The sequence below is a fragment of the Medicago truncatula genome, chromosome 2, assembly GCF_003473485.1.
Source record: "Medicago truncatula cultivar Jemalong A17 chromosome 2, MtrunA17r5.0-ANR, whole genome shotgun sequence".
Taxonomy (NCBI): Eukaryota; Viridiplantae; Streptophyta; class Magnoliopsida; order Fabales; family Fabaceae; genus Medicago; species Medicago truncatula.
Window position 1 is genome coordinate 6069254 of NC_053043.1, and position 23763 is coordinate 6093016.

Here is a 23763-nt window from a genome sequence, read left to right on the forward strand (position 1 = left end):
AACCTCTATCCGAATTCGATCAGAAAAAATTATCTCCAAACTAGTAGTCTTTGTTAAACCCCGTTGGTTGTTAAAATTTTGGGTTTATTTGTTGATTCCTTAGTTTGGTTCCTTAAACTTAAACCTTATTTTTTGAGGTAATTCAATTTCCTCTGTTGCCTGCCACTTCGTGTGTTCTGAAACAGAGCAACTGACACAAATGAACGTATCTTCAAAACTTTCCTTAATCTTCCACACACCCAAAAACCATTCACCTCTTTTCAAATTCTCAACCTTAATTTCTACCACACCACAAAACCCATCACCGCACATTCTCACAAAATGCATTGCTCTCTTACAAAACTGTGCCTCATCCAAACAAAAACTAAAACAAATCCACGCATTTTCCATACGTCACAATGTCCCACTCAACAACCCCGACATCGGAAAATACCTTATTTTCACCATTGTTTCCCTCTCAGCACCAATGTCCTACGCTCACAACGTTTTCACATTGTTATATAACCCAAATGTTTTTACTTGGAACACTATGATTCGAGGGTACGCTGAAAGTGATAACTCAACACCTGCACTTGGTTTGTATCGTAAAATGTTGGGTTCATGTGTTGAACCTGATACTCACACTTACCCTTTTCTTCTTAAGGCGATTTCAAAGTCGTTGAATGTTAGAGATGGGGAAATGATTCATTCTGTTACTGTGAGGAACGGGTTTGAGTCTTTGATTTTTGTTAGGAATAGTTTGCTTCATATATATGCTGCTTGTGGTGATACTGAAAGTGCATACAAGGTGTTTGAGTTAATGGGTGAGAGAGACTTGGTTGCCTGGAATAGTGTGATTAATGGGTTTGCTCTTAATGGAAAGCCTAATGAAGCTTTGAGTTTGTTTAGGGAAATGAGTTTAAAGGGTGTAGAGCCGGATGGGTTTACTGTTGTTAGTTTGTTTTCTGCTTGTGCTGAGCTTGGAGCGTTAGAGTTAGGACGTAGGGTTCATGTTTATTTGTTGAAGGTTGGGTTGACTGGGAATTTGCATGTGAATAACTCGTTGTTGGATTTTTATGCGAAATGTGGGAGTATAAGGGAAGCACAACAAGTGTTTAGTGAGATGAGTGAAAGGAATGTTGTTTCTTGGACTTCTTTGGTTGTTGGGTTGGCTGTTAATGGGTTTGGTGAGGAAGCACTTGGGCTTTTCAAAGAAATGGAAAGACAAAAGATTGTGCCTCGTGAGATCACTTTTGTTGGTGTGTTGTATGCTTGCAGCCATTGTGGGATGTTGGATGAGGGGTTCAACTATTTTAGAAGGATGAAAGAGGAATATGGGATTAGGCCGAGGATAGAACATTATGGTTGTATGGTGGATCTATTGAGTAGGGCTGGGTTAGTGAAACGGGCTTATGAATATATTCAAAGTATGCCAATGCAACCAAATGCTGTTATTTGGAGGACCTTATTAGGAGCATGTACAGTACATGGAGATTTGAGTTTGGGTGAGATAGCAAGATCCCACCTTTTGAAGTTGGAGCCGAAACATAGCGGAGATTATGTGCTTCTCTCAAATCTTTATGCCTCTGAGCGTCGTTGGTCTGATGTACAGACAGTGAGGAGGTCGATGATAGAGGACGGTGTTTGGAAAACCCCTGGATATAGTCTCGTTGAATTGGGAAACCGCGTTTTTGAATTTACTATGGGGGATAGGTCTCACCCTAGGAGTCAGGATGTGTATGCACTGCTAGAGAAGATCACAGAATTGTTGAAGTTAGAAGGTTATGTGCCTCATACAGCAAATGTGCTTGCAGATATAGAGGAAGAGGAAAAGGAACAAGCCCTGTCTTATCATAGTGAAAAAGTTGCAATTGCTTTTATGCTCTTGAATACAGCACCAGGGACTCCAATCAGGGTCATAAAGAATTTAAGAGTTTGTGCCGATTGTCATATGGCTATCAAACTCATATCCAAGGTTTACGCTAGAGAGATTATTATCAGGGATCGTAGTCGGTTCCACCATTTTAGTGGTGGTTCATGTTCCTGTAAAGATTACTGGTAATATATAGAATTATCATGATTTGATAACGACATCTTGTGAGTACAATGCTATATTGTTTTTGAGGTAAGATTTGGTGATTAGATATAAAGGGAGTGAGACATGGCTGAAGATTTTGCTAACTTCTTCTAGTCATTCTCAGTATATACTTTGTACTGTAGGCATCAACCAATTCTAGCCTCTTCCTCTCCCATGGATAAGTTGGTTAACGTTTAAAAGATTATACAGGTTTTTCGGTATATTCATACAAATTCTTTTATGCTTCGGTGTTATTGACATCTGTCACATGTCATTTATTTGGAAAAACAGGGTTCAGGCAGAGCTAAGGCTTGTATCATTTCATATACTTGTACGGTACATTCCCTCAAGTTTATGTGCTTTAAATTGCTCGGCTTTTTATTATTGATTCACTTGTTAGAATGAGCAATAATGCAAGAAAGCTTGGCCTTGAGCTGAATATTTTTGAAAGGGAAAAGGCTATAATACACTTTTCAGAATTGCTTCTATCATGGGCTAGCATATAGGTGTTCTGCAAAACACCAACAAAAATATCAATTTTGATCATTTGAATTATCCATTTTTCCTTTTCTCCCTCCTTTCTCCGGAGAACCGCAACACTGAAGCTTCCCACACCACCTCCGCAGCTTCATGTCCCTATCAGTCACAATGTCCTTCCCCTCCACCACCAATTCCAGCATCATGAGAAGGGGGAGAAAAAAAATCAGAAGGGGAAGGGATTTGATGGCTTGAGGGCACTTTTTTGTATTAATTCAAAATGCTGTTGCATTTAGAATCAAAAGTTATGAGAAATGAAGACATAAAAAGGTGCATTGGTGTTTCATTGAGGTGATTGATCCAAGTGGCCTAGATTGGTCTTGGAGAGTCTGTCATCTCATGTGCTAGGTTGGCCTGCAAGTGTTGTGAGTTGAGAAGGTGCTTGTTTGGCTAAATCCTGTGTCTTGGTGTTGTTATGTTGCATATCTATATCAAATATAAAGGATTTGGGACTGTGAGGACAAAAGAGCCATTCATAGACTTTAAATTCCATTTCTTCATTTTTTTTGCCATGGATTAAGAGTGTATGGTCATTAGTGGGTGTTAGGAAACATGATATCCAATGAAGGAATGGGAAAAAACTCAGAATATTTCTATTGATGATAAAAGTGAATGTTACAATGATAAGAGATACCTTCTAATGAGGTGGTTACATCTATATATACTACTACTTGACTAATGCTAACTAGTATCTAACATATATCTCTAGTAGTGGGGGCCAAGGGCTTGCTGATGGTCGTGAAGGAAGTGAATAAGCAATTGCATCCTTAAATTTGTAACAATCAGCCAAATTGGTCTCTAAATTTTATGAATTAGTAATATAGTCCCTCAATTTATAACAAGACAATTAAATGAACATTAAGCATGTGTTTGAAACTAGTTTTGCCAACCATTTCTCGCATTCCTTGAAAGTTTTCACCATGAAAACAAACTAGAAGCTCCAATTCACAGCTTCGGTTTTACAGCGAGTTTCTGTTCTGAAATTGTTTAGCCGCACCGCGTTCAGAAACATAGGTGAAACAAGGATGTGACAATTCATGTGAACTCCACAAAATTTAATGGTTAGTTTGGTCATTATAAATGTGGGGTTGTCCACAAACTTTTTATTTCATGTTTTGTAATAACAAAGTTAGATTAGGTGAGACACGTCACATGCAAAGGTATAGAGAGTCATCAACTTCATTGATGATATATATGAAATTCTGAACTTGAAGCCAAGGTGAGCGAATATTTCAATCATTTTTGTTAACCAAGGTGAGCAATGCCTCTAAGGAGAGAAAAGATGAAGAGAAAATCTCTTTTGGTCCCTAAAATATTTACACAATTGGCAGCAAAAAAAACTCAGGCAATGCGCTACCAATTAAGAATTTAATTGCAGCGAAAGACTCTCGTGAAAGATGTAATACAAAATATAGTATATGGGGTTAATTCTAAAGAATTTTTGTGAAGATATATCTTTTAGCTTAATCAGAGGTTATGTATTTGCAGTTTCATGAAGGAGATATTTGATTCACAAAATATAAATCGAACTTATTGAAATAACGTTTGACATATTGATAGTATATTTTAGCATAAGATCATAGTTTATAGTTTATTACTTTCCCTAATTTTTACTAAAAAAATTTCTACCTATTTATTAGATAAAATACAATGAACTAGCGAATGTCTGATCTAATGAAAAGAGAAAAACGTACACAATAAGATGAGATAAAGTTTAAATTTCGCTCGACAGATATTCATATATACTCGATATGCTTCATAGATAATTATCTTTAATAAAGAGAACTTAATAAATACCAAAAAAATATAGCAATACAATGAATTTTTTTTTTTTTTGACAAGAATGAAATATTTGATATCGACTAAATAATGGAATACTTTCTGTCAGAAAAAAATGGAATACTTCTTAGACATACAATGTTACATAGCAAGAAAAGGAAAATTAAAATATTTAAAATAATATAATTTTTTTATGTTGACTCTTCGATTTTTAAGAAAATGAAGTCATAGTAATTTGAAGTTTGTTGGATAGGTAAGAAAATTCGATCGAAAGTTGTTTCACTTTAAAATTGAATTCGGGTTCTTCTAAAATATTTGTGTTTATGGGAAGAAAATAATATTAATATGTAAAATAAGGGATAAAATAAAGTTATATGACCAAAATAAAAATAACAAATAAATAACGGGACCAAATGATCAATTAATCCATAAAAAAATGACTCACTAAAATAATAATTTTCAGAAATGAACCTTCTACACTAAAATAATAATTTTCAGAAATGAACCTTCTACACATCTTTTTTTTTTTTTAAAGAGAACCTTGTACACATCTTAAAAGTAATTTAATTAACATAAATGTATTTTTTTATTAATTGATAAATAGTTTACAGTATTTTGGACGAAGCGTATCGTGTAATCCTCCCAAAATTTGAACCGCCAAAGGCGAATTTATTGGCGCGTGAGACAGCTAAAGCGCGGTTTTCAAATTCAAATCCAATCCAAAACTTCATTAAAACCCTTTCTTCTCTGTTCTTTCACTATTCATTGTGATTGTGATTCAATTAATCGAAATCAGAAATGGGGGATCTTGAAAAAATGGGAAGAGAACTCAAATGTCCAATCTGGTACCAATTCAATTCAATTATCATCATCTTCTTCTTTCTCTCTAATTCAATTCATTTTCTTCATAATAACTTTTTCTTGGTTCATCTTGTAGTCTGGGTTTACTTCATTCCGCAGTTTCACTCACCTGCAATCATCTTTTCTGCAAGTAAGTTATTCATTCATTCAATTCAATTCTCTCTTTCATTCATTTCATTCTTCAATTCGTTTGACATATGTTTTTTCATTTTTCAGCTCTTGTATATTTAAGTCTATGAAATCTGCTTCTTCTTGTCCTGTTTGTAAAATTCCCTTCACTCGTCGAGGTACTGAAATTATCATTTGTGTATCATTAACAAAACCCTAATCTGAATCAAACCCTAATTAATAAATTATGATTAATTTCAGAGGTTCGTCCTGCTCCTCACATTGACAACTTGGTCACCATCTACAAAAACATGGAAGCTGCTTCCGGCATCAATTTATTCGGTACTCAAAATCCAACTGCTACCAAATCACCAGGTTAGAACCCTTTTATTTCAACACAATCTTCTTTTTTTTTTTTTTTTTTTTTGAAGAACTATATCACATGTTATTGTGGCCAGTAATTATTTAATTATTTGTTCTTTTTATAAAATGGTTGTTAAGAAAAGAACCGATTTGTAGTTTCTTTATATCTTTATCTTCTAACAAAGATTTTCTCGTATACATTGATTTTTTTTTTTACTTTCTTACTCGAGACCATGTTGTATGAATTATGCTAGCAAAATACATCCTCTAAAATACTATTGTAAACACACTCTTTTATTGATTAAAAGTCATGTGGGACCCCCTAAATATATGTGGGACCTATATGATTTAGTGGGACCTATATAATTTAGTGGGCCCAATGTGAATTTCAAGCAATCAGAGGGTATGTGCTGATTAGATGGTGGTAGAGAATGTGTTGATATCACTGCTGGGTTGATATTGCGTTGCTACCAATCAGAGGTTGTCTGTCGATTAGATTGCGGTAGATAAAGCTTTGGTTGCACTGCCCGATTGATATTGCGTTGCTATAGTTGATCACACTTAAGATATGCTTACAGTGTGTCATCCGTCAGATAGTCATGCACAATTTTGTCTTTAATTGAGTTTGCATGTCTAGTTTATAAGAGCCTCTTTTTTAATTGAGAAACAATGTATACTAACTAGATTATGTCACAGATGATGAAATGCAAGGTGGAGGTGATGCTGAGTCTGGTGAGAAGGGAATTGGAGGCACTCATGAAAATCATGCTGAGGAGGAAAAAACACCCACAAGAAAGAGGTCCAGGAAGAAACTTAAGACAAGCACAATAAGCTCGGAGAAGCTAAAGACTAGCAGGAAAAGTCCGGCTTCTAACCGTGCAAAGCCTTCTTTTCCGGCTAAGAAAAGGGTTCAGGTTCCACAAGACATTCTTTCGGAAACTCCACTAAGGAATTTGAAGACAGGAGGCTCTATTACTCAAGTTAACAAAGAGGGAACACAAGAGGCTTCAATTAAGAGAAATGTAAGTGCAATTGGAAGTGAAAAAAGGGATCAGGTGAAAGAACCATTCTTTTGGTTAAGAGAGGAGCAAGATGGTGAAAGGTTAAGTGCACAAACTGACGAGGATCAAATTATTGAAGGTCCAACACCAATTCCTCCTTCATTCAGTGACCTCAAAGACGCTGATGATGAAAGCCCTTTAAAACAAGCTCCATCAGTAAGTAGATGGCTTATGATAAACTAATAGGTTATGCGAATAGTCATTTGGCACTTGGATCTAACTATTATATCCTTAAAAAAATAAGTTGTTTTGCCATGTTTGAAGCTATTCAACTTCAAATATGGATTAACTGAAAGTTGTATATTTTTATTGTGGAATTGAAATTTCGCTTGTCCGAAAATACAAGCAGATTGAATTGTTTACGCTTTGGATTTAAATATTCATAATTTTTGTTGTGATTATTATGTAGGATGAGGTGCAAAATAAACCATCTGTTGATTTATTTGATAGCGAGTTTTTTGAATGGACGCAAAAGCCATGCTCCCCTGAATTATTTTCAAGTCCCATCAAAACGCAGGTAGTGAGAATTATTTCCGCTGGTTTTTCGTACATGTTTAGTTTGTTAAGCATAACCTATTTATTGAAGTTTTAATAAGTTGCACGTTAGGTGCAGGTTGAAGATACTGATGAAATTGATGAAAATATAGAGGAATGGGTGGCGGCGTTGCAAGAGAAACAAACAAGTGTTGATGCTTGTAATACCAACTTTGAGAATCCCAATGGTAATCAATTGGCTGAAGCGTTGCTACCAGGCTTGTCCTCTGAAATTAGAAGTTCTGATGATCTAAATGGAAAAAAGAATTCTACAAAGAGAAGCAGGAAGGCTAGAGAAAAATCTAGGCAAGACCATATTAGGGAACTAAATTGTCTGAGTGATGAAATTAATATGGATGCAGATATAACATCAAAAGTCATTGAGGAGCAATCATTGGACTACAAGCACAAAGCCTCTAACCTGAAAAAGTCTAATAAAAGGGGGAAGAAGGTTTCTTTTGTTACTAGTACAGAATCAACACCTCCAATTGCTTGTACAGTCTCCAATATATTAGGAGTTCAAAACATTGGTGATAGGAAGACAGCTAAGAATTCATATACATCAGAATCTAAACAAGATAATGAGATGCAATTTCCTGAGAAGATTGCTGGAAAAAGGCAGGTAAGAAGATCTGGAAAACAAAGGCTGGATGTTGTGGATGACCCACCTGAGGATTTAACTTCAGTGCAAAACCAATGCAAAGAGCTTGCTGGATCTGCTTCATCCAGTTTAAGACTGCAAATGGATAGTAATAGAAACACTGTCAATACTAGAAAAAGAAAAAGCAGTTTGTCAAGAAAATCCACGCCTTCTGTTACAGAAAGGAAGAGTACTAAAAAGTCAAAACTTTCCCCTGAATTCATCTCTAGGACTAAAAATGGTGAGGAAATTAAGCCTACTGGAAGTACCAATCCAGGTACTGATGTCAGGCCTTTGAATGATTCATCCAAAGAGAAACACTGTAGTTTGACGGATCAACCGGTTTTAAGGAAATGTGTGAGCCATGCCAAAGAGTATCAATGTGCTTTCTGTCTCTCGTCAGAAGAATCAGAGGTAAAATTGTTTGCTTGCTTATCTTGTCATCCTTAAAAATGGACTGGAACTTACTTTATGCGATTCCAAATACAGGCTTCTGGTCCAATGGTGCACTATTTTGATGAAAAACCTGTAACTGCTGATTTTGAAGGAGGACCTAAAGTCATACATTGTCACAGGAATTGCACAGAATGGTATTGAATTTTTGCATGAGTGATATACTTGATGTTGATTTGAATAATAGTCACTGAACATCCTTCAAATAATCATATATAGCTGCCAATAATTGATTTAATCGAGTTGAATTCAGTAACTTGCTATAGTTTCTTCAATTCTGACTTGTGATGTGTTTTATACATATGCATCAGGGCCCCAAATGTGTATTTTGAAGATGATAATGCAATAAATCTTGAAGCAGAAATAAGTAGAAGCCGGAGAATCAAATGTGGTTTTTGTGGACTTAAAGGAGCTGCACTCGGTTGCTTTGAGAAAAGTTGTCGCAGGAGCTTTCATGTTCCTTGTGCTAAGTGGACTCCTGAGTGTCGATGGGATATGGTACATGATACAGCCAAACCACATTTAAAACTTCATGGTTAATGCTTCTTTTATTTTTATTTTTTTAAAATAATCATCTAACTAGATAGCACTGTTTTTCTTCAGGAAAATTTTGTCATGTTATGCCCTCTCCATGCTCCCTCCTTGTTGCCGTGTGAAAGTTCAGGATCCCAACACAATAGCAAAAAACATACAGCGAAGAAGGTTAAAATCTGTAGCCGCAAACATGACACTACTAGCCAAAGTCAGATTGCTCATGGTTCTCACAAGAAAATTGTGCTGTGCTGTTCAGCTCTGTCCGTGCAGGAGAAGGTAATATAATTGCCTCGATATCTATTTAGTAATTTTATTGTTAAAGGGTATTTTATTTATTAAATTCTTGATTTTTGTACTGTAGGAAGTGGTTTCCGAATTTGAAAGAGTGTCGAAGGTTACAGTTCTGAAAACTTGGGATTCAGGTGTTACCCATGTAATAGCATCAACAGATGAAAATGGGGCATGCAGAAGGACTCTCAAAGTATTGTTGGGTATTCTGGAGGGAAAGTGGATTCTCAGCATTGAGTGTAAGTTCAGTTCTTTTATTTTGTTCTATATTTAGATACTTGTTTCCCACAGAGCCACTACTTTAAGGTCATAGTAAATATCAATTAAATTCTTCTCTTTTTTTCGTTGTTTTTTATTCTGGTGTTGGTTGGTTTTTGCTAAGCAGGGATCAAAGCTTGCATGAAAGAAACAAGACCTGTTGATGAAGAGCGTTATGAAGTTAATGTCGACATCCACGGAATTAAGGATGGTCCCCGTCTTGGAAGATTAAGAGTAGTGAACAAGGTTAGAATATTTCATGTTTGCCATGTTATGATTAATAATTGTTTTTCTTTATGAAAGTACTTTGAGGGTGAAAGAAATTGTAATAGTAGCTTGCCTTCTGTTTGCTGTCAGAACCTTTTTGTTTTGGTTTTAATAACCGTGCCTTATTTTCATAAACTTTATCCAAATTTCTATCATGTATTGCCATTCAAGATGTACAAGAAGCTGGTCTTTAATATCTGCAAAGCATAATTATGGAGAACATGATAACTTTTCTTTCCAAGAAAATTTGATGCAAATATATATGGAGGCAGATATACTATGACTTCATCAAAGTATGGAAAGTGAGTAGTGAGAATTGTAGGAACAAATGTGTTTGTCAATTTTTACCTTTCTGTAGCTGCCAATACTTTTGACCATTTGTTATAAATTTGATATTGGAGGCATTTCAATTGAATTAAGCTAGAACAACTGCAGTTTATTTCAATAAACACATTAATTCAAAAACTTACTGGTGGTTTTTGTTGATAAAATTTACCATGCAGCAACCAAAGCTTTTTGATGGCTACAAGTTCTATTTCATGGGCGATTTTATCCCTTCATACAAGGGCTATCTGCAAGACCTTGTGATCGCTGCTGGAGGGATAGTTCTGCACAGAAAACCAGTGTCAGCTGACCAAAATGAAATACTGCCTACTATGAATCAACACCGAACCCTCATAATCTATAGTCTTGAGCTTCCTGCTAAATCCAATCCTTTGGAAAAGGATGCAATTTTTAGCCAAAGGCGATGTGACGCAGAGGCTTTGGCAAGGCCTACTTGTTCAAAGGTTGCAAGCAATACATGGATTCTGAATTCAATTGCTGGCTGCAAGCTGCAAAGCCTTGCTCAATAAAGTTTATAGGTCACTCACATCCACATGATCCCAAATCAGTGTTTTTCCTTTATTTATAAACATATATGCAGAGACTTGCCATATACCTTTCTTAAGAGTGTATTATAAATTTTGGGTTTTAACTTTTAAAAATACAATTGTTGTAATTTTGAACTACTTTATCCTCAGTTCTTAATTTCTTTACTTATGGTTTCTTAAAGCATAGCTTATTATATTATTATCCTTAAAAAACAACTCATATTTGTTTAGTTTACATCCTGTTGTGTTGCAAAAATAACTTCCTACGATGATTGAATAAACGCCTCCATGCAAGTATACTCTATCTATCATGTTTAATAAAGACATGTTGCCATGATGAGTAATTCATTTTTATAATAATTAAAATTAAATTTCAGTAAGTTAGATTTCTTAAATCTGTTCTCATCATGGTGCCTTTTTTTTTTTTTTTTTTATTGTAAGTTTTAAGCACTGCAATATAAAATCAGATTGAACGGGACACAAATTCAATTTAGGACATGCACACATAAGGTAAGAATCTGGTTTATGAAAGTCCTAAATTCATAAAACTGCAACATCACTATTCTCCTTTATGACCATTTTTCACCAATCATTACAAGTACATCTATTTTACAGTCAAGTGTTTTGTTAATGGCTCTCTTTCTGCTCATAGTCTGAGAGCATGCTCTATAGACATTAGAAATAGACAAGGTAGGCTAGAAGTGAATAACGGCATGCTGTACATGGATGATGCCCTGGTAGTTCCATTCTCTTCCCCTGTAAACCATGCTTCTCACCTTTGCCTCTGCCAATCCCAGATTGAGATTTATGCTTATCATATTAAAATTCCGTCTGTGTATGTTTTGATATTTTCATGCTAAGAGATTCAAGCATATGCTCTAAAACTGATATTTCCTTTCCGACATCAGTCTCTAGATTAGTTGTTTCCATTTGTTCCTTGAAGCTATGAATCCTGTCAATGCCTGATTGAACTTCCCACGCCATTTGCTCCATTGTATCATGCAATTCCCTTTTTTCCTCTTGCGTGTCTTTTAGTTTTCTCTTCAAAGACTTGTAGCCATCAATGGACTTTTGGAGTTGTTCAGAAAGAGCCTTGTTACGCTCTTGAAAGACTATGTTCCCTTCCATTTCCACTTCATTGCTGCTCTTCTTTTCCTTCTGTTCTGAGCTACAAGCATGCAGCCTTCCCATCAACATGTCATTCTGAGCTTTTAAGTCACCTATAAGCTCCTCGAGTTCTGTCAATTCTTGAGCCTTTCTTGCAAGTTCAGAAGCCATGATTTGCTTTTCTTTTCCCAAACTTGAGCACATTGCCTGAAGACTCTGCCGTGCCACCAGGCTTGAATGTAGGTCTTTCTTTAGTCTCTCTTTCTCATCTAGAGGCATATCAGGAGCTCTTCTGTCCTTTGGAATGTTAGGCCGAAGATCGGTGTTACATCTCCTGAGTTCAGCTCTTCTCTTGGTGGAAGATTGAACTTTTTGAACCCTTGTCCTAACCTCATCTAAGAGAGACATCATACCATTCACCCTATTAAACCTTCTCTCATCGTTGTCTTTTGTAGTTGCCCCGTTATGGTCTTGGATTAGCTTCAACAATAACCTAACATTTGTGGCAAGGCCTACTTGCAAAATTGAAACAGAATAATTAAGGATGATTCATCATTCACATATATCACCTAATTATGTGGAATGTTTTATTTGTTTTATTTTTTATGACAATTTTGATCCTAAGACATGCCATGGATTTCCTAAGTGACAATTATTGGCCAATTCATTTCCAAATAAAGAAAGACAAAACTTTTGATGTTTTTTTCCATTAACAAATTTGTTATGGGGTTGAATGTGTAACAAATGAAATTAGTAATTACCTTCCATACCACATTCTCCTGGTGGTCCATTGTTACTTGTTGAAGAAGAATTTAACTGAGGAGATGAAAATGCTCTGACATTTTCCATGCTATGCCCACAATTAATCAAATTTCAAAAGGGAGAATCAATAGTGATAAAAGATATGATTAACAAGGATGAGTAGAAGGATTTTTTTGTTTATTTTTTTGTGAATTTCAATGTAAGATGTACCAAGAGATCAAAGAAGAGAGAATTACTTTTGTAGTCTTTCTTCTTCTTCTTCTTCTTCTTCTCTTTTCTCTCGGGGAAAAGTTTATGTTTTTGTGTCTTAATTTCTAATATAGTATTGTGTATTGTGGGGGTTAGTTCGAATGGAAGATAGTTCAAGGTTGTTGCGAAATTTTTGCCAAGAATTTGACTTTTTCAATGGTTTTGTTTTTCCCTTGAGGCTCCAAATCAATAATAAATAAATTATCCTTATTCTTAAAATAGAAGAGATTCTATCTATTGATTAAAAAAAATTATTTTCTATTAAATATATGTAAAACAAAAACTCCTACATTGCCCGTGTAATTTATGTGAATGCAGATAATAAAACATTTGTCACAGGGGTGTTTATGGTATTGTTGGTCAGTTATGAAGCGAAAAATCATATCAATTCAATCCGATCTTATTTTATACTCCCTCCGTCTCAAATTGTATGACGTTTTGGTCATTTCACACGTATTAAGAAATGTAATTAATATTGTGTGGGGAAGAGAAATTATGAGTTGTTTTACAAAAGTATCTCTAATAAATGGTATGGAAAAGATAAATGAAATAATTGAAAGAAGAGAGAGTAATTAATAGTTAAGGATATAATAGGAAAAGTAACATTAATATTTCATTGGTATTATAAAGCGACATATAATTTGGGACAATTTTTTTCTAAAGCGACATACAATTTGGGACGGAGGGAGTACAATTTAGTTTTAATCGGTCTTTGGATATCCAAATTATAATTTAGTAAAAAAAATCTATTAACATTAATATTATAAGGACAAGGTTAAATCATATATTTGATGCAACAAATAACTTATAAAATACTAAAAATTAATGATAATGTTTTAAACAAATGAAAAAGTAAAAAATTGATTACATTTTACTAGTAATTATATTTTTTTTACACAAACTCTAGTAATTATATTATTAAAAAGAATTAAAAACAAATTAATAATATATTAATATAATATCTTTCAAAAAATATTAATGTAATATATTATACTAATAAAAAATAAGTATTAATACTTATGTTTGTAGTTCGGTTGAAAAGGAATCTAAAATTCAATCAGATTTGATTTTATAAAAGCACATCCAATAAATTTTGTTTTTGTGCCATTTTTCAGTTTTTTGATTTGCGCGTTTAATTTCCTCGGCTTGGATGTAAACTCCATAATCATACCCTTATACTACCTCCGTCCCTAATTATAAGATCCTTTTGAGAGAAAAAAATTGTCCCTTTTTATAAGACCATAATCATACCATAATTTTGGTATTGTGCCATTTCAATTTTTTGGATTGATTTGCGGGTTTAGTTTGTTCGGCTTGGATGTAAACAACATAATCATACCCTTATATTACCTCCGTCCCTAATTATAAGTAGGCATGACAACAAAACCCATACTCGTGGTTATCCGCCCGAACCAAACCCAATTTGACGGGTTTTCCCCGTTTTGATTGGGTTTGGGTTTTCCCCGATTTTAAAACATGGGTATGAGACGGGTAACAGGTATATAGGTACCCACCCCGAACCCATACTCATACCCGTCCTGAATGCAGAAAAGTATTTTATGTTGATAAGCCATGTTATTTTGTTTGATAATTGTCGTGTTATAAAAAACTATCATTGATATTTAAAGGAGCAACTAAATCAATTGGTCTAACAAATGTTAAAGTGAGAATATTGATGGATAATGCATTACAACATTTCTCTAGGGGTTGTAAAAAAACTTCTATTTTTTATTAAAAAATATATTCAATGCGAGGACGAGGATGGGGCGGGGATACCCGAACCCGTCGGGGACGGGGATGGGGTTCAATTTCTCATCCCTGTTGGATATTGGTAGGGTAACAGGTAAGGATATAAGAATCGGGTATGGGGACGGGGAATGTAAAACCCGTCCCCACCCCGCCCCAATGCCATGCCTAATTATAAGATCCTTTTGAGAAAAAAAATTGTCCCTTTTTATAAGACCTATTTGGTATTTCCAAGTACATTTAATATTCCTTTACCAACATACCCTTATTTATTTTATATCTTTTTCTTCAATCAACAATAAATATTATGTTGAAAATATAAATTAACTCTCTCTCTTAAGGATAAAATTATAAAAACAATAGTAGTTATATACAAATTTAATACTATAATCAACTTTCTTAATCTCCGTAATTTTTGCAAAAGACTCTTATATTTAGGGACGGAGGTAGTATAAAAAGTCCAATTCTTCTTTGTGTGAATTTAAATAAAATAATTATTGTATTACTTATTTATTAATTATTCAATAAGTCCTTATATATCTATAATAAAATAAAGGCTTATTTGATCCATTGGTCTCCTAAATAATTTCAAATTTTCATTTTGGTCCCTCAAGTTTTTCTTCGTTTGCCAAATAAATTTCCGACGGTTAACTTTAACTCTAAATGTATATGGTGGACCAGTCTTAAAAGTGGTCCATCGTAGACCTTAATAATTTTGTTAATTTTAACCATTCGATCTATTTATGATAAAAGGGACCGTTAGATCTTCATAAAATAATACTAAATATGTGAAATACCTAAAATACCCCTAGTCAAATTAAAAATCACAAGTTCTTTTCTCCTCTTCTTCTCCAGCGATCACCAACACAACATCTTCTACAAACTCAAATAAAAAACCCAAACAAGATAAGAAGATAAACAACAACAACAACAACAAGAGCGTGAAATTGGTGATTCAAATTCTATATTAAATTTTTCAAATTCATGTGAAGATCCAACAGTAGTGTCAAAACAAATTTCATCTTCCAGATCCAACTATATTCCATCTTCTTCATCTGAAACTTTTCTAGAATCAAAAAGGGATTTTTTTTCTTGTTCTAATTTCTTCTTCTGGAAAGTGGGACAAACAAAACCCAAAAGCAAAATTGAACACATACATCATCATTAAAGGCATCGTTGTTCCTGTTCTCGTCTAGAAAGGCATCGTCAAAGAATTTCATATGTAAGATGAAGATAATGGTCGAACATGCAGGAAGTTCAAGCCATAAGTATGGAAGATGTTTTGCAATAACCAGGGTTATGAAAATTAGACCTTAATGAGGCTAGAGCATGTAATTTTTCTTAACTCACCAAGGGTCGTTTGGTTCTATCAATGACCATCAACAAAAACGAAGCAAATCCATCAATGGTCATAACAAAAACGAAGCAAATCCATCAATGACCTTAATATAGAATTTGAATCACCAATTTCACTGCTCTTGTTGTTGTTGTTGTTGTTGTTGTTTATCTTCTTCTTATCTTGTTTGGGTTTTTTATTTGAGTTTGTAGAAGATGTTGTGTTGGTGATCGCTGGAGAAGAAGAGGAGAAAAGAACTTGTGATTTTTAAAATTGGTGATTCAAATTCTACAAACTCACCAAAAAAACCCACCCTTTCTTTAATTTATTTAACTACACCACTTCTTCTACAAAATCTAGATCCAAATCCATCAATGCCCATCAACAAAAACGAAGTCAGCAACCTCTCTACCGACAATATTATCGAACACCCCACTCTCGTTTACTGTTTCTCTGCAATTTATTGTAACCGTTATTGTAGGAATCGTCGGTTTCGGGTATTGAAGAATGCATTGCAGAAAAAAAAATTATGGAGAACCTTTTCTATGTTACGAATCACGGAGGTGAAAAGAGAAAGGATTCGAGGTCGTTACGAATCTATTTTCCCCCTGTAATCCGAATTTGGTTATGTTTTTTTAGATGGATGTGTTTATAAATAATAAACTGGGTTGAGTTTTTTAATGATTTGCTGGATTTTCTGGGTTGAGTTTGAATATTGATGAGGTTGTATGAAGAAGACGATGAAGGTTAGAGGGGTGAAGATGATGAAATGGGAAAAAAAGTTAAGTGTTGTTGACTCATGGAAGATACAGTAGACATGCATGATATAACGTTCATCTTTTAATAAAAAAGATCAAACGGTTTAAATTAAAAATATTAATAGGATCTATGGTAGATCACTCTTAAGGTTGGTCCACCGTAGACATCATTTGGGTTAAAGTTAACTGTTGAGATTTATTTGGCAAATAGAGGAAAATATGAAGGATCAAAACGTACTTTTAATTAATTGTGGGATCAAAATGAAAACTTCAAATTATTTGAGGGACTATTGGATCAAATAAGCCTAAAATAAAATATAGGCTTATTAGATCGTTTGGTCCCTTATTTAATTTCATGTTTTCATTTTAGTCCCACAATTAATAAAATTGGCGTTTTAGTTCCTTATTTTTTCCTCCGTTTGCCAAATAAATCCCTTCCTCAAATAATTAAAACTTCAGTTAGTAAGAGCTCACGTGGCAAAAAAATATCCAGAAAATAAACTTATTCCCTTGTGTTCTTCATCATCTTTAGAAGATTCATGAAAAAAAGCCCAGAAAAAAATATTCATAAAAAAAAAAAAAACTATTACTTTCCTTCGCTCTTCTCTCTCGTTTTCCTTATCTCCACCTTGCTTCTTTTTTCGTTCCATACAGCAACGACAACTCCTTATCTTCATCTTCCTTCTTCTTTTCCTTCGATACATCAACATAAGAAAATTCTCAAAATCAAAACCTTTTTCTCATTAATTAATTTCAATATAACACCTTTTCGTTTTTGGTTTGAGATCCAAAATCTAAAATCAACCCCTTTGAACTCCACACTTTTGATTTCGATTTTGTCTGAGATCCAAAAACTCGTTTTTGTCTTCAAATTAAAACTTGTTGTTGTTTGAAAACAAAGAGAGGTGATGATGAGAATGAATGAATTTTCGTTTGATTTTGTGTTAGTTGTTGTTGTATGAATAATTTTAGATGGTTGGGTTTGTTGTTGTATGAATTTATTCAACAACTATTTGATGATGAAGAGATGAATCTGGTGTTTGAATCAATATGTGTATGTGTTTTGATTAGTATGGATTCTTTAGATACAATGGGGAAAAAATGAACAACATGAAAAAAAATTAAAGCCAGGCAGCCACACCAAGCAACATCACTGATTCTATTTTTTTTTCTTTCTTTCTTTCTCGCAAGCATCTCTATTTGATTCTGTTTTTTTTTCTCTCTCTTTTATTAATTGTATTTTGATGAATAAGATACGATGAGAGAATTGACAGAGATTAGTGTAACACCCCGTTTCCCAAAAATCCATTAATTAATAACTCATGCATCAGAGTAATTCCCGAACGGGCATGTCACACTACATTTTCAAAATTTCTTAAATAGAATATAAAATCTATTTAATAAACATCCTTCAAGTCATTATTAAATTTGCAGCGGAAAATTTGCATCAAAACAACGATAGCAATAGTTTAAATCTCCATAATTAAATTTTTGGCATAAAGCCTTATCAACATAAATTCAACAACCATAGGGCTACGTCAGCAATATTCAAATTTGATACATAGGAATGAAAAACAATAAGAAAATCCCATCCCGTACGTATCAGAGCCCTAGACACTTTGAGCCACCACTTCTAATAAACTTCAATACCTGCAAGTTACCCATACGAAGGGCAACAATTCCAAGCAGAAGGGGTGAGATTCACAAACAATAATAATAGATATATAAATCATCAACTTAATTAAATAACGTAATAAGCAACATATAAGTCAACAATAATATTCATACTTCTTCGACTTTAATAACTCTTACTAAATCAACCAACAACGACAACAACAACTCGACCACAACAACAATATCTCCCTCAACAACAACGACCACAACACAACCTACAACAACGACAATATCACCATCAACGACAACGACAACATCATCCACTACATCAACGACAACGAACGACAGGGTACTATTTTCAACTCAATGAATGACTAAGCATTCCGAGGCATAAGCCCCCAACAATTTGAATGATGAACATTCCAGGGCATGAGCCCTCCACAGATTGAATGATTAACATTCCAGGGCATGAGCCCTCAACAGATTGAATGACAAGGCATTCCAGGGCATAAGCCCTCAACGGTTGAATGACGAGCATTCCAGGGCATGAGCCCTCAACAGATTGAATGACAAGGCATTCCAGGGCATGAGCCCTCAACAGTTTCCTAATCATGAAAGGACTCCACTTGTGTATATCAGCATACAACTCAACTACGACAACGACAACATAGGCAACAACAACGACAACGACTGTGCATAATAACTTATGACTTACTCCCCAACTTGGTCAACATCAACAATCTATGACTCCGTTACTTAGAACGACAACTTGCAACCTTACAACCTGAACCAACATCTTGTATAATCCAATTGAATGCATGTATGCATACACCAACAATCAGCAGCAAATCATATTCAATCAACAGCAACATATAATAACAAGCAGCGAGGCAACAATAATAATAATCATCATATACAACAAGTAGGACTCATATCAACATCTTTCATATTATATAACTATCCCCTCATTGTTCCTCAACCTAAGTCGACGTCATTAAACATTATAAACATCCTCTCTGAATCTCCGTATAATCAAGAATAACTTCTCCCCTACCTCATGGGTCTACTCATATCATCACGTGCGACAAATGATCGCCAAATCCTAAACAAGGCTTCTGAAATGGGACAACTCGCGAGGCGAGAGGCTCTACTCGCCATGGCGAGTTAGGGTAAACTACTCACCATTCCATTCTGACACCATTCCAAGTTCAATCTCATTCTAAAACTTTGCCTAATCATTAAGGTATATGTTCAGGCCCTCATAAACACCCAAGGTTAAACTCACAGCTCAAAAACACGAAATCTTGCAAGCTCTCTGCCCACACTCGCCACGGCGAGTAAACTTGCTCGCTATGGCGAGCTGCGAAATGCAACTCGCGAGGCGAGCGATGATCTTCATCACTCGCTATGGCGAGGATCATCACTCGGGAGGCGAGCGATGAATAACAGTACGGCCAGGTTACAGTTTTTCTCAAAAATTCACCCAAACCCATTGTTCTAACCTTAAAACTGATTCTAAACATCAATATATGAAACATTTAAGGTCTGTTCATCATTTCTACATCAATTCACCCTAATTCCATCGTTTAATCATCAATTCTCATCATAACCCTAATTCCCAATTCTCCAAATTTATTCATAACTTTGGTTAAAACATAATCAGAATCATATACACTAAAATTAATGTAAGTTAGCCTCACCCTTACCTTAGATAATCGAAATCGCAGCCCTTCTTGGTTCTCTTCCCTTTTCTTGACTTTTCTCCCTTTTCTCTGTTGTACGTAAAAACTGCTTTCCTCACTTCTATTTTCTAATTCTTTTATAAATATAATCTTCCCAATATTCACTTTACTCCCCTAAGTTTACTTAATTCTCGTAAAACCCCCAAACTCCAATTAAATCCTATTTCTCACTTATTCTATTAAATACTAAAAATAGCCATTTAATAAAATACACCACACCACAAATCAACATAAATGATTTAAAAATCATATAAAGGACTTTAAATAACTGAAAATAATTAAATAAAATTGGGGCGTTACAACTCTCCCCAACTTTAGAATTTTCGTCCTCGAAAATATACCTCTAAAACATGACCCTGCACCACAAACAACAATCAGAACAATTAACAAAACAACATTAGAGTTGACACTCTATCCTAGGTGGCTCAACACGACTCTACTACTTGGTCGGACGGACCAACCTGCTCTGATACCAATTGTAACACCCCGTTTCCCAAAAATCCATTAATTAATAACTCATGCATCAGAGTAATTCCCGAACGGGCATGTCACACTACATTTTCAAAATTTCTTAAATAGAATATAAAATCTATTTAATAAACATCCTTCAAGTCATTATTAAATTTGCAGCGGAAAATTTGCATCAAAACAACGATAGCAATAGTTTAAATCTCCATAATTAAATTTTTGGCATAAAGCCTTATCAACATAAATTCAACAACCATAGGGCTACGTCAGCAATATTCAAATTTGATACATAGGAATGAAAAACAATAAGAAAATCCCATCCCGTACGTATCAGAGCCCTAGACACTTTGAGCCACCACTTCTAATAAACTTAAATACCTGCAAGTTACCCATACGAAGGGCAACAATTCCAAGCAGAAGGGGTGAGATTCACAAACAATAATAATAGATATATAAATCATCAACTTAATTAAATAACGTAATAAGCAACATATAAGTCAACAATAATATTCATACTTCTTCGACTTTAATAACTCTTACTAAATCAACCAACAACGACAACAACAACTCGACCACAACAACAATATCTCCCTCAACAACAACGACCACAACACAACCTACAACAACGACAATATCACCATCAACGACAACGACAACATCATCCACTACATCAACGACAACGAACGACAGGGTACTATTTTCAACTCAATGAATGACTAAGCATTCCGAGGCATAAGCCCCCAACAATTTGAATGATGAACATTCCAGGGCATGAGCCCTCCACAGATTGAATGATTAACATTCCAGGGCATGAGCCCTCAACAGATTGAATGACAAGGCATTCCAGGGCATATGTAACGCCCTAGTTATTTATTTAATTATTTTATTATGTGGAGTATATATATATATATATATTATTATATATGATGTTGGTGATTTATGTGGAGTATATGCATGTATTTATATATATGTGATTTTTGGATGTTTTATGTGATGTATTATTTTAATATATGGTTTATTATATAATAATTAAAATAAGTATGAAATAGTAATTATTTTGAGGTTTGGGGAAATAATAGGAGTTACTTGAAATTAAAGGAGTTAAGTCTAATAAAGGGGAGTTGGGAAGGCAGTTAAGATAGAAAGTTAGAGTCAGAAACACTTTTACGTGAAACTGACAGTTTTGGGAGAAAGGAGGGAAGAGCAAGAGAGAACCAAGAATTGATCATTGCTGTGCATTTCTTCTTCAATTTCTAAGGTAAGGGTGAGGTTTACTTCAATAGTATAGAATTTAAAGTCTGATTTTGAGTTTAATAGGTTTTGGTAAAAATTGGGGATTTTGGGTTTTATGATGAATTTGTTGTTTTTGAAGTTGTAAGCATGAAATTGATGTTAGAAATAGGTTCTAGTTGCACACAGAAAGTTAATTTGCATCTGTAAACTGATTTGGGGAGTGATTGGAAGAAAAATGGGATTTTTGGGTAAAACCAGTTTTCTGCCCGTACAGAAGTTCATCGCTCGCCTCGCGAGTAGCTGTGCTCGCCATGGCGAGTGAGCAACTTCATAGCTCGCCTCGCGAGCAGTCCAACTCGCCATGGCGAGTAAGCCCAGACAAAACTTAATTTTGAAAAGTTGTTATAAGATGTTTTGGGGATGGTTTAAGGTACCTAGATGATAATAAAGATGAATGGTGAAAGTTTTAGGTTAAAAAGATGAATAGGGAGCTTAGAATTGGAGTTTGGGTGAGAAAATGTCACTTTTCCCGAGAGTACCTGATTTTCACTCGCCTCGAGTTCGCCTTGAACTCGCCATGGCGAGCTAGTGTTTTTGTGAACTCGCCATGGCGAGCAGATGTGCTCGCGAGGCGAGCTACTCAGTTCCTGAATGTTGAATTTCGTGTTTGAATGGTAGTACCTTAATGTTGTTGTGTTGAGCATAGTTTCATGTAATTATGCATTATTTTGATTGATTGAATTGCTGGATTTGATGCTGATTGATGATGATGAATGCATTGTATGTTTAATTGTTAATCATACATGTTAGTTAAGTGGAGTCACATGGAGTTGCATTGCATGGTCAGTTGTATGTAGATATACACAGTAGGTCCATTGCATATGCATAAAAACAGCGGTGAGGGCTTCGGTCCTGGAGTACTAGTTACTCAAACAGCGGTGAGGGCTTCGGTCCTGATGAATGCTTTAACCATTCAAAAGCGGTGAGGGCCTCGGTCCTGATTGGTACCACATGCATAATTGCATCTCATTAAGAAGTCTAAGATAGTGTCTTAGCAGTGGTCATGTCATTTGCATGAGTCGTGGTTGTCATTTCAGTTACTATCTGATTGATGAGGTTGAGGAAGTATGTACATTTATATATATATGTATTCTTTGTGAATATGGTGTGTTGTTGATGTGATTAGTAATATGTACATTGTATACATACTTGCTACGTGGATTATGATGTTGATGTTGTTGTGGCTTGTGAATAAATATTGATGGTTGCAAGTTAATATATTTGAAGTTATAGGGTGTTAGATTCATTTGATGATTTTAATATCTATATTTGTTGTTGTGAATCTCACCCCTTCTGCTTGAAAATGTTGCCCTTCCTATGGGTAACTTGCAGGTGATCCTGAGTAGTTGGTGGTGGCTCAGTGTCGTGTCTAGGGCTCTGATACGTGGGATGGGATCTGTTATTCATTTATTTGTTGTTTTCCTCCTATGTATCAATTTTGGAACTTGATGATGTGGCCCTTTGATGGTTGATGTTGTTGTTAGGCTTTATGCCAAGATATTATTTGAAGAATTTTAACCGTTGTTGTGGTTATTTAAAATGCAAATTTTCCGCTGCATAATTTTTGGAAGTTATTAAACATGTTGAATTAAATAGTTTTATTTTCTATTTAAGAAATTTAGAAATGGTGATGTAGCATGCCCGTATGGTGTTTAACTCTGATGATTAATTGTTATTTTATTACTTTTGGGTAACGGGGTGTTACAAATTGGTATCAGAGCAGGTTGGTCCGTCCGGCCAAGTAGTAGAGTCTTGTTGAGCCACCTAGGATAGAGTGTCAACTTTATTGTTGCTTTTTGTCGTTGTTCTGAGTTGTTGTTTGTCGTGTAGAATCTCGAGATGACTGGAAGTAGTGATGCTGCTCTTGTTGCTGCGCTTGAGGCTGTAGCTCAAGCTGTTCAACAGCAACCTAAGGCTGAGACTGGTGGTGATGGAACCAGGATGCTTGAGACTTTCCTGAGGAATCATCCACCAACTTTCAAGGGTAGGTATGATCCTGACGGTGCTCAGAAGTGGCTGAAGGAAATTGAAAGGATTTTCAGGGTCATGCAGTGTTCCGAGGTTCAGAAGGTGCGGT

The 23763-nt window shown here is 35.0% G+C and overlaps 3 protein-coding genes across 4 annotated transcripts; 2 read left to right on the forward strand and 1 right to left on the reverse strand.

Moving 5' to 3' along the window:
- Positions 1 to 54: 54 nt before the first annotated feature.
- LOC25486044 (pentatricopeptide repeat-containing protein At4g21065) lies at positions 55 to 3051 on the forward strand. The gene has a single exon (XM_013607201.2). It carries the CDS (start codon positions 200 to 202, stop codon positions 2039 to 2041), a length of 1842 nt encoding a protein of 613 aa, XP_013462655.1. The 5' UTR covers positions 55 to 199; the 3' UTR covers positions 2042 to 3051.
- A 1983-nt stretch (positions 3052 to 5034) lies between these two features.
- Positions 5035 to 10846, forward strand: LOC25486045 (protein BREAST CANCER SUSCEPTIBILITY 1 homolog). 2 transcript variants are annotated; one of them, XM_024775594.2, is made up of 13 exons: positions 5035 to 5217; positions 5310 to 5363; positions 5450 to 5520; positions 5603 to 5716; positions 6401 to 6921; positions 7175 to 7282; positions 7373 to 8353; positions 8429 to 8529; positions 8704 to 8890; positions 8996 to 9202; positions 9288 to 9453; positions 9600 to 9718; positions 10243 to 10846. In XM_024775594.2, exons 1-13 carry the CDS (start codon positions 5171 to 5173, stop codon positions 10591 to 10593), a joined length of 3027 nt encoding a protein of 1008 aa, XP_024631362.1. In that variant the 5' UTR covers positions 5035 to 5170; the 3' UTR covers positions 10594 to 10846. The 2 variants fall into 2 exon arrangements, with proteins under 2 accessions (XP_024631362.1, XP_013462656.1); XM_013607202.3 differs by having other exon boundaries at positions 7379 to 8353.
- A 276-nt stretch (positions 10847 to 11122) lies between these two features.
- LOC25486046 (uncharacterized) lies at positions 11123 to 12853 on the reverse strand. Its single transcript, XM_013607203.3, has 2 exons — positions 12480 to 12853; positions 11123 to 12230 (listed from the first exon to the last, which is right to left on the reverse strand). Exons 1-2 carry the CDS (start codon positions 12565 to 12567, stop codon positions 11431 to 11433), a joined length of 888 nt encoding a protein of 295 aa, XP_013462657.1. The 5' UTR covers positions 12568 to 12853; the 3' UTR covers positions 11123 to 11430.
- Positions 12854 to 23763: the final 10910 nt, after the last annotated feature.

Coding starts and splice junctions, on each gene's coding strand:
- LOC25486044 (XM_013607201.2), top strand. CDS start 200: ATGAACGTATCTTCAAAACTTTCCTTAATCTTCCACACACCCAAAAAC.
- LOC25486046 (XM_013607203.3), bottom strand. CDS start 12,567: ATGGAAAATGTCAGAGCATTTTCATCTCCTCAGTTAAATTCTTCTTCA. Junction 12,231..12,479: donor AGGAGAATGTGGTATGGAAG/GTAATTACTAAT, acceptor TTTTGCAAGTAG/GCCTTGCCACAAATGTTAGG.
- LOC25486045 (XM_024775594.2), top strand. CDS start 5,171: ATGGGGGATCTTGAAAAAATGGGAAGAGAACTCAAATGTCCAATCTG. Junction 6,922..7,174: donor CTTTAAAACAAGCTCCATCA/GTAAGTAGATGG, acceptor ATTATTATGTAG/GATGAGGTGCAAAATAAACC. Junction 9,719..10,242: donor GATTAAGAGTAGTGAACAAG/GTTAGAATATTT, acceptor TTTACCATGCAG/CAACCAAAGCTTTTTGATGG.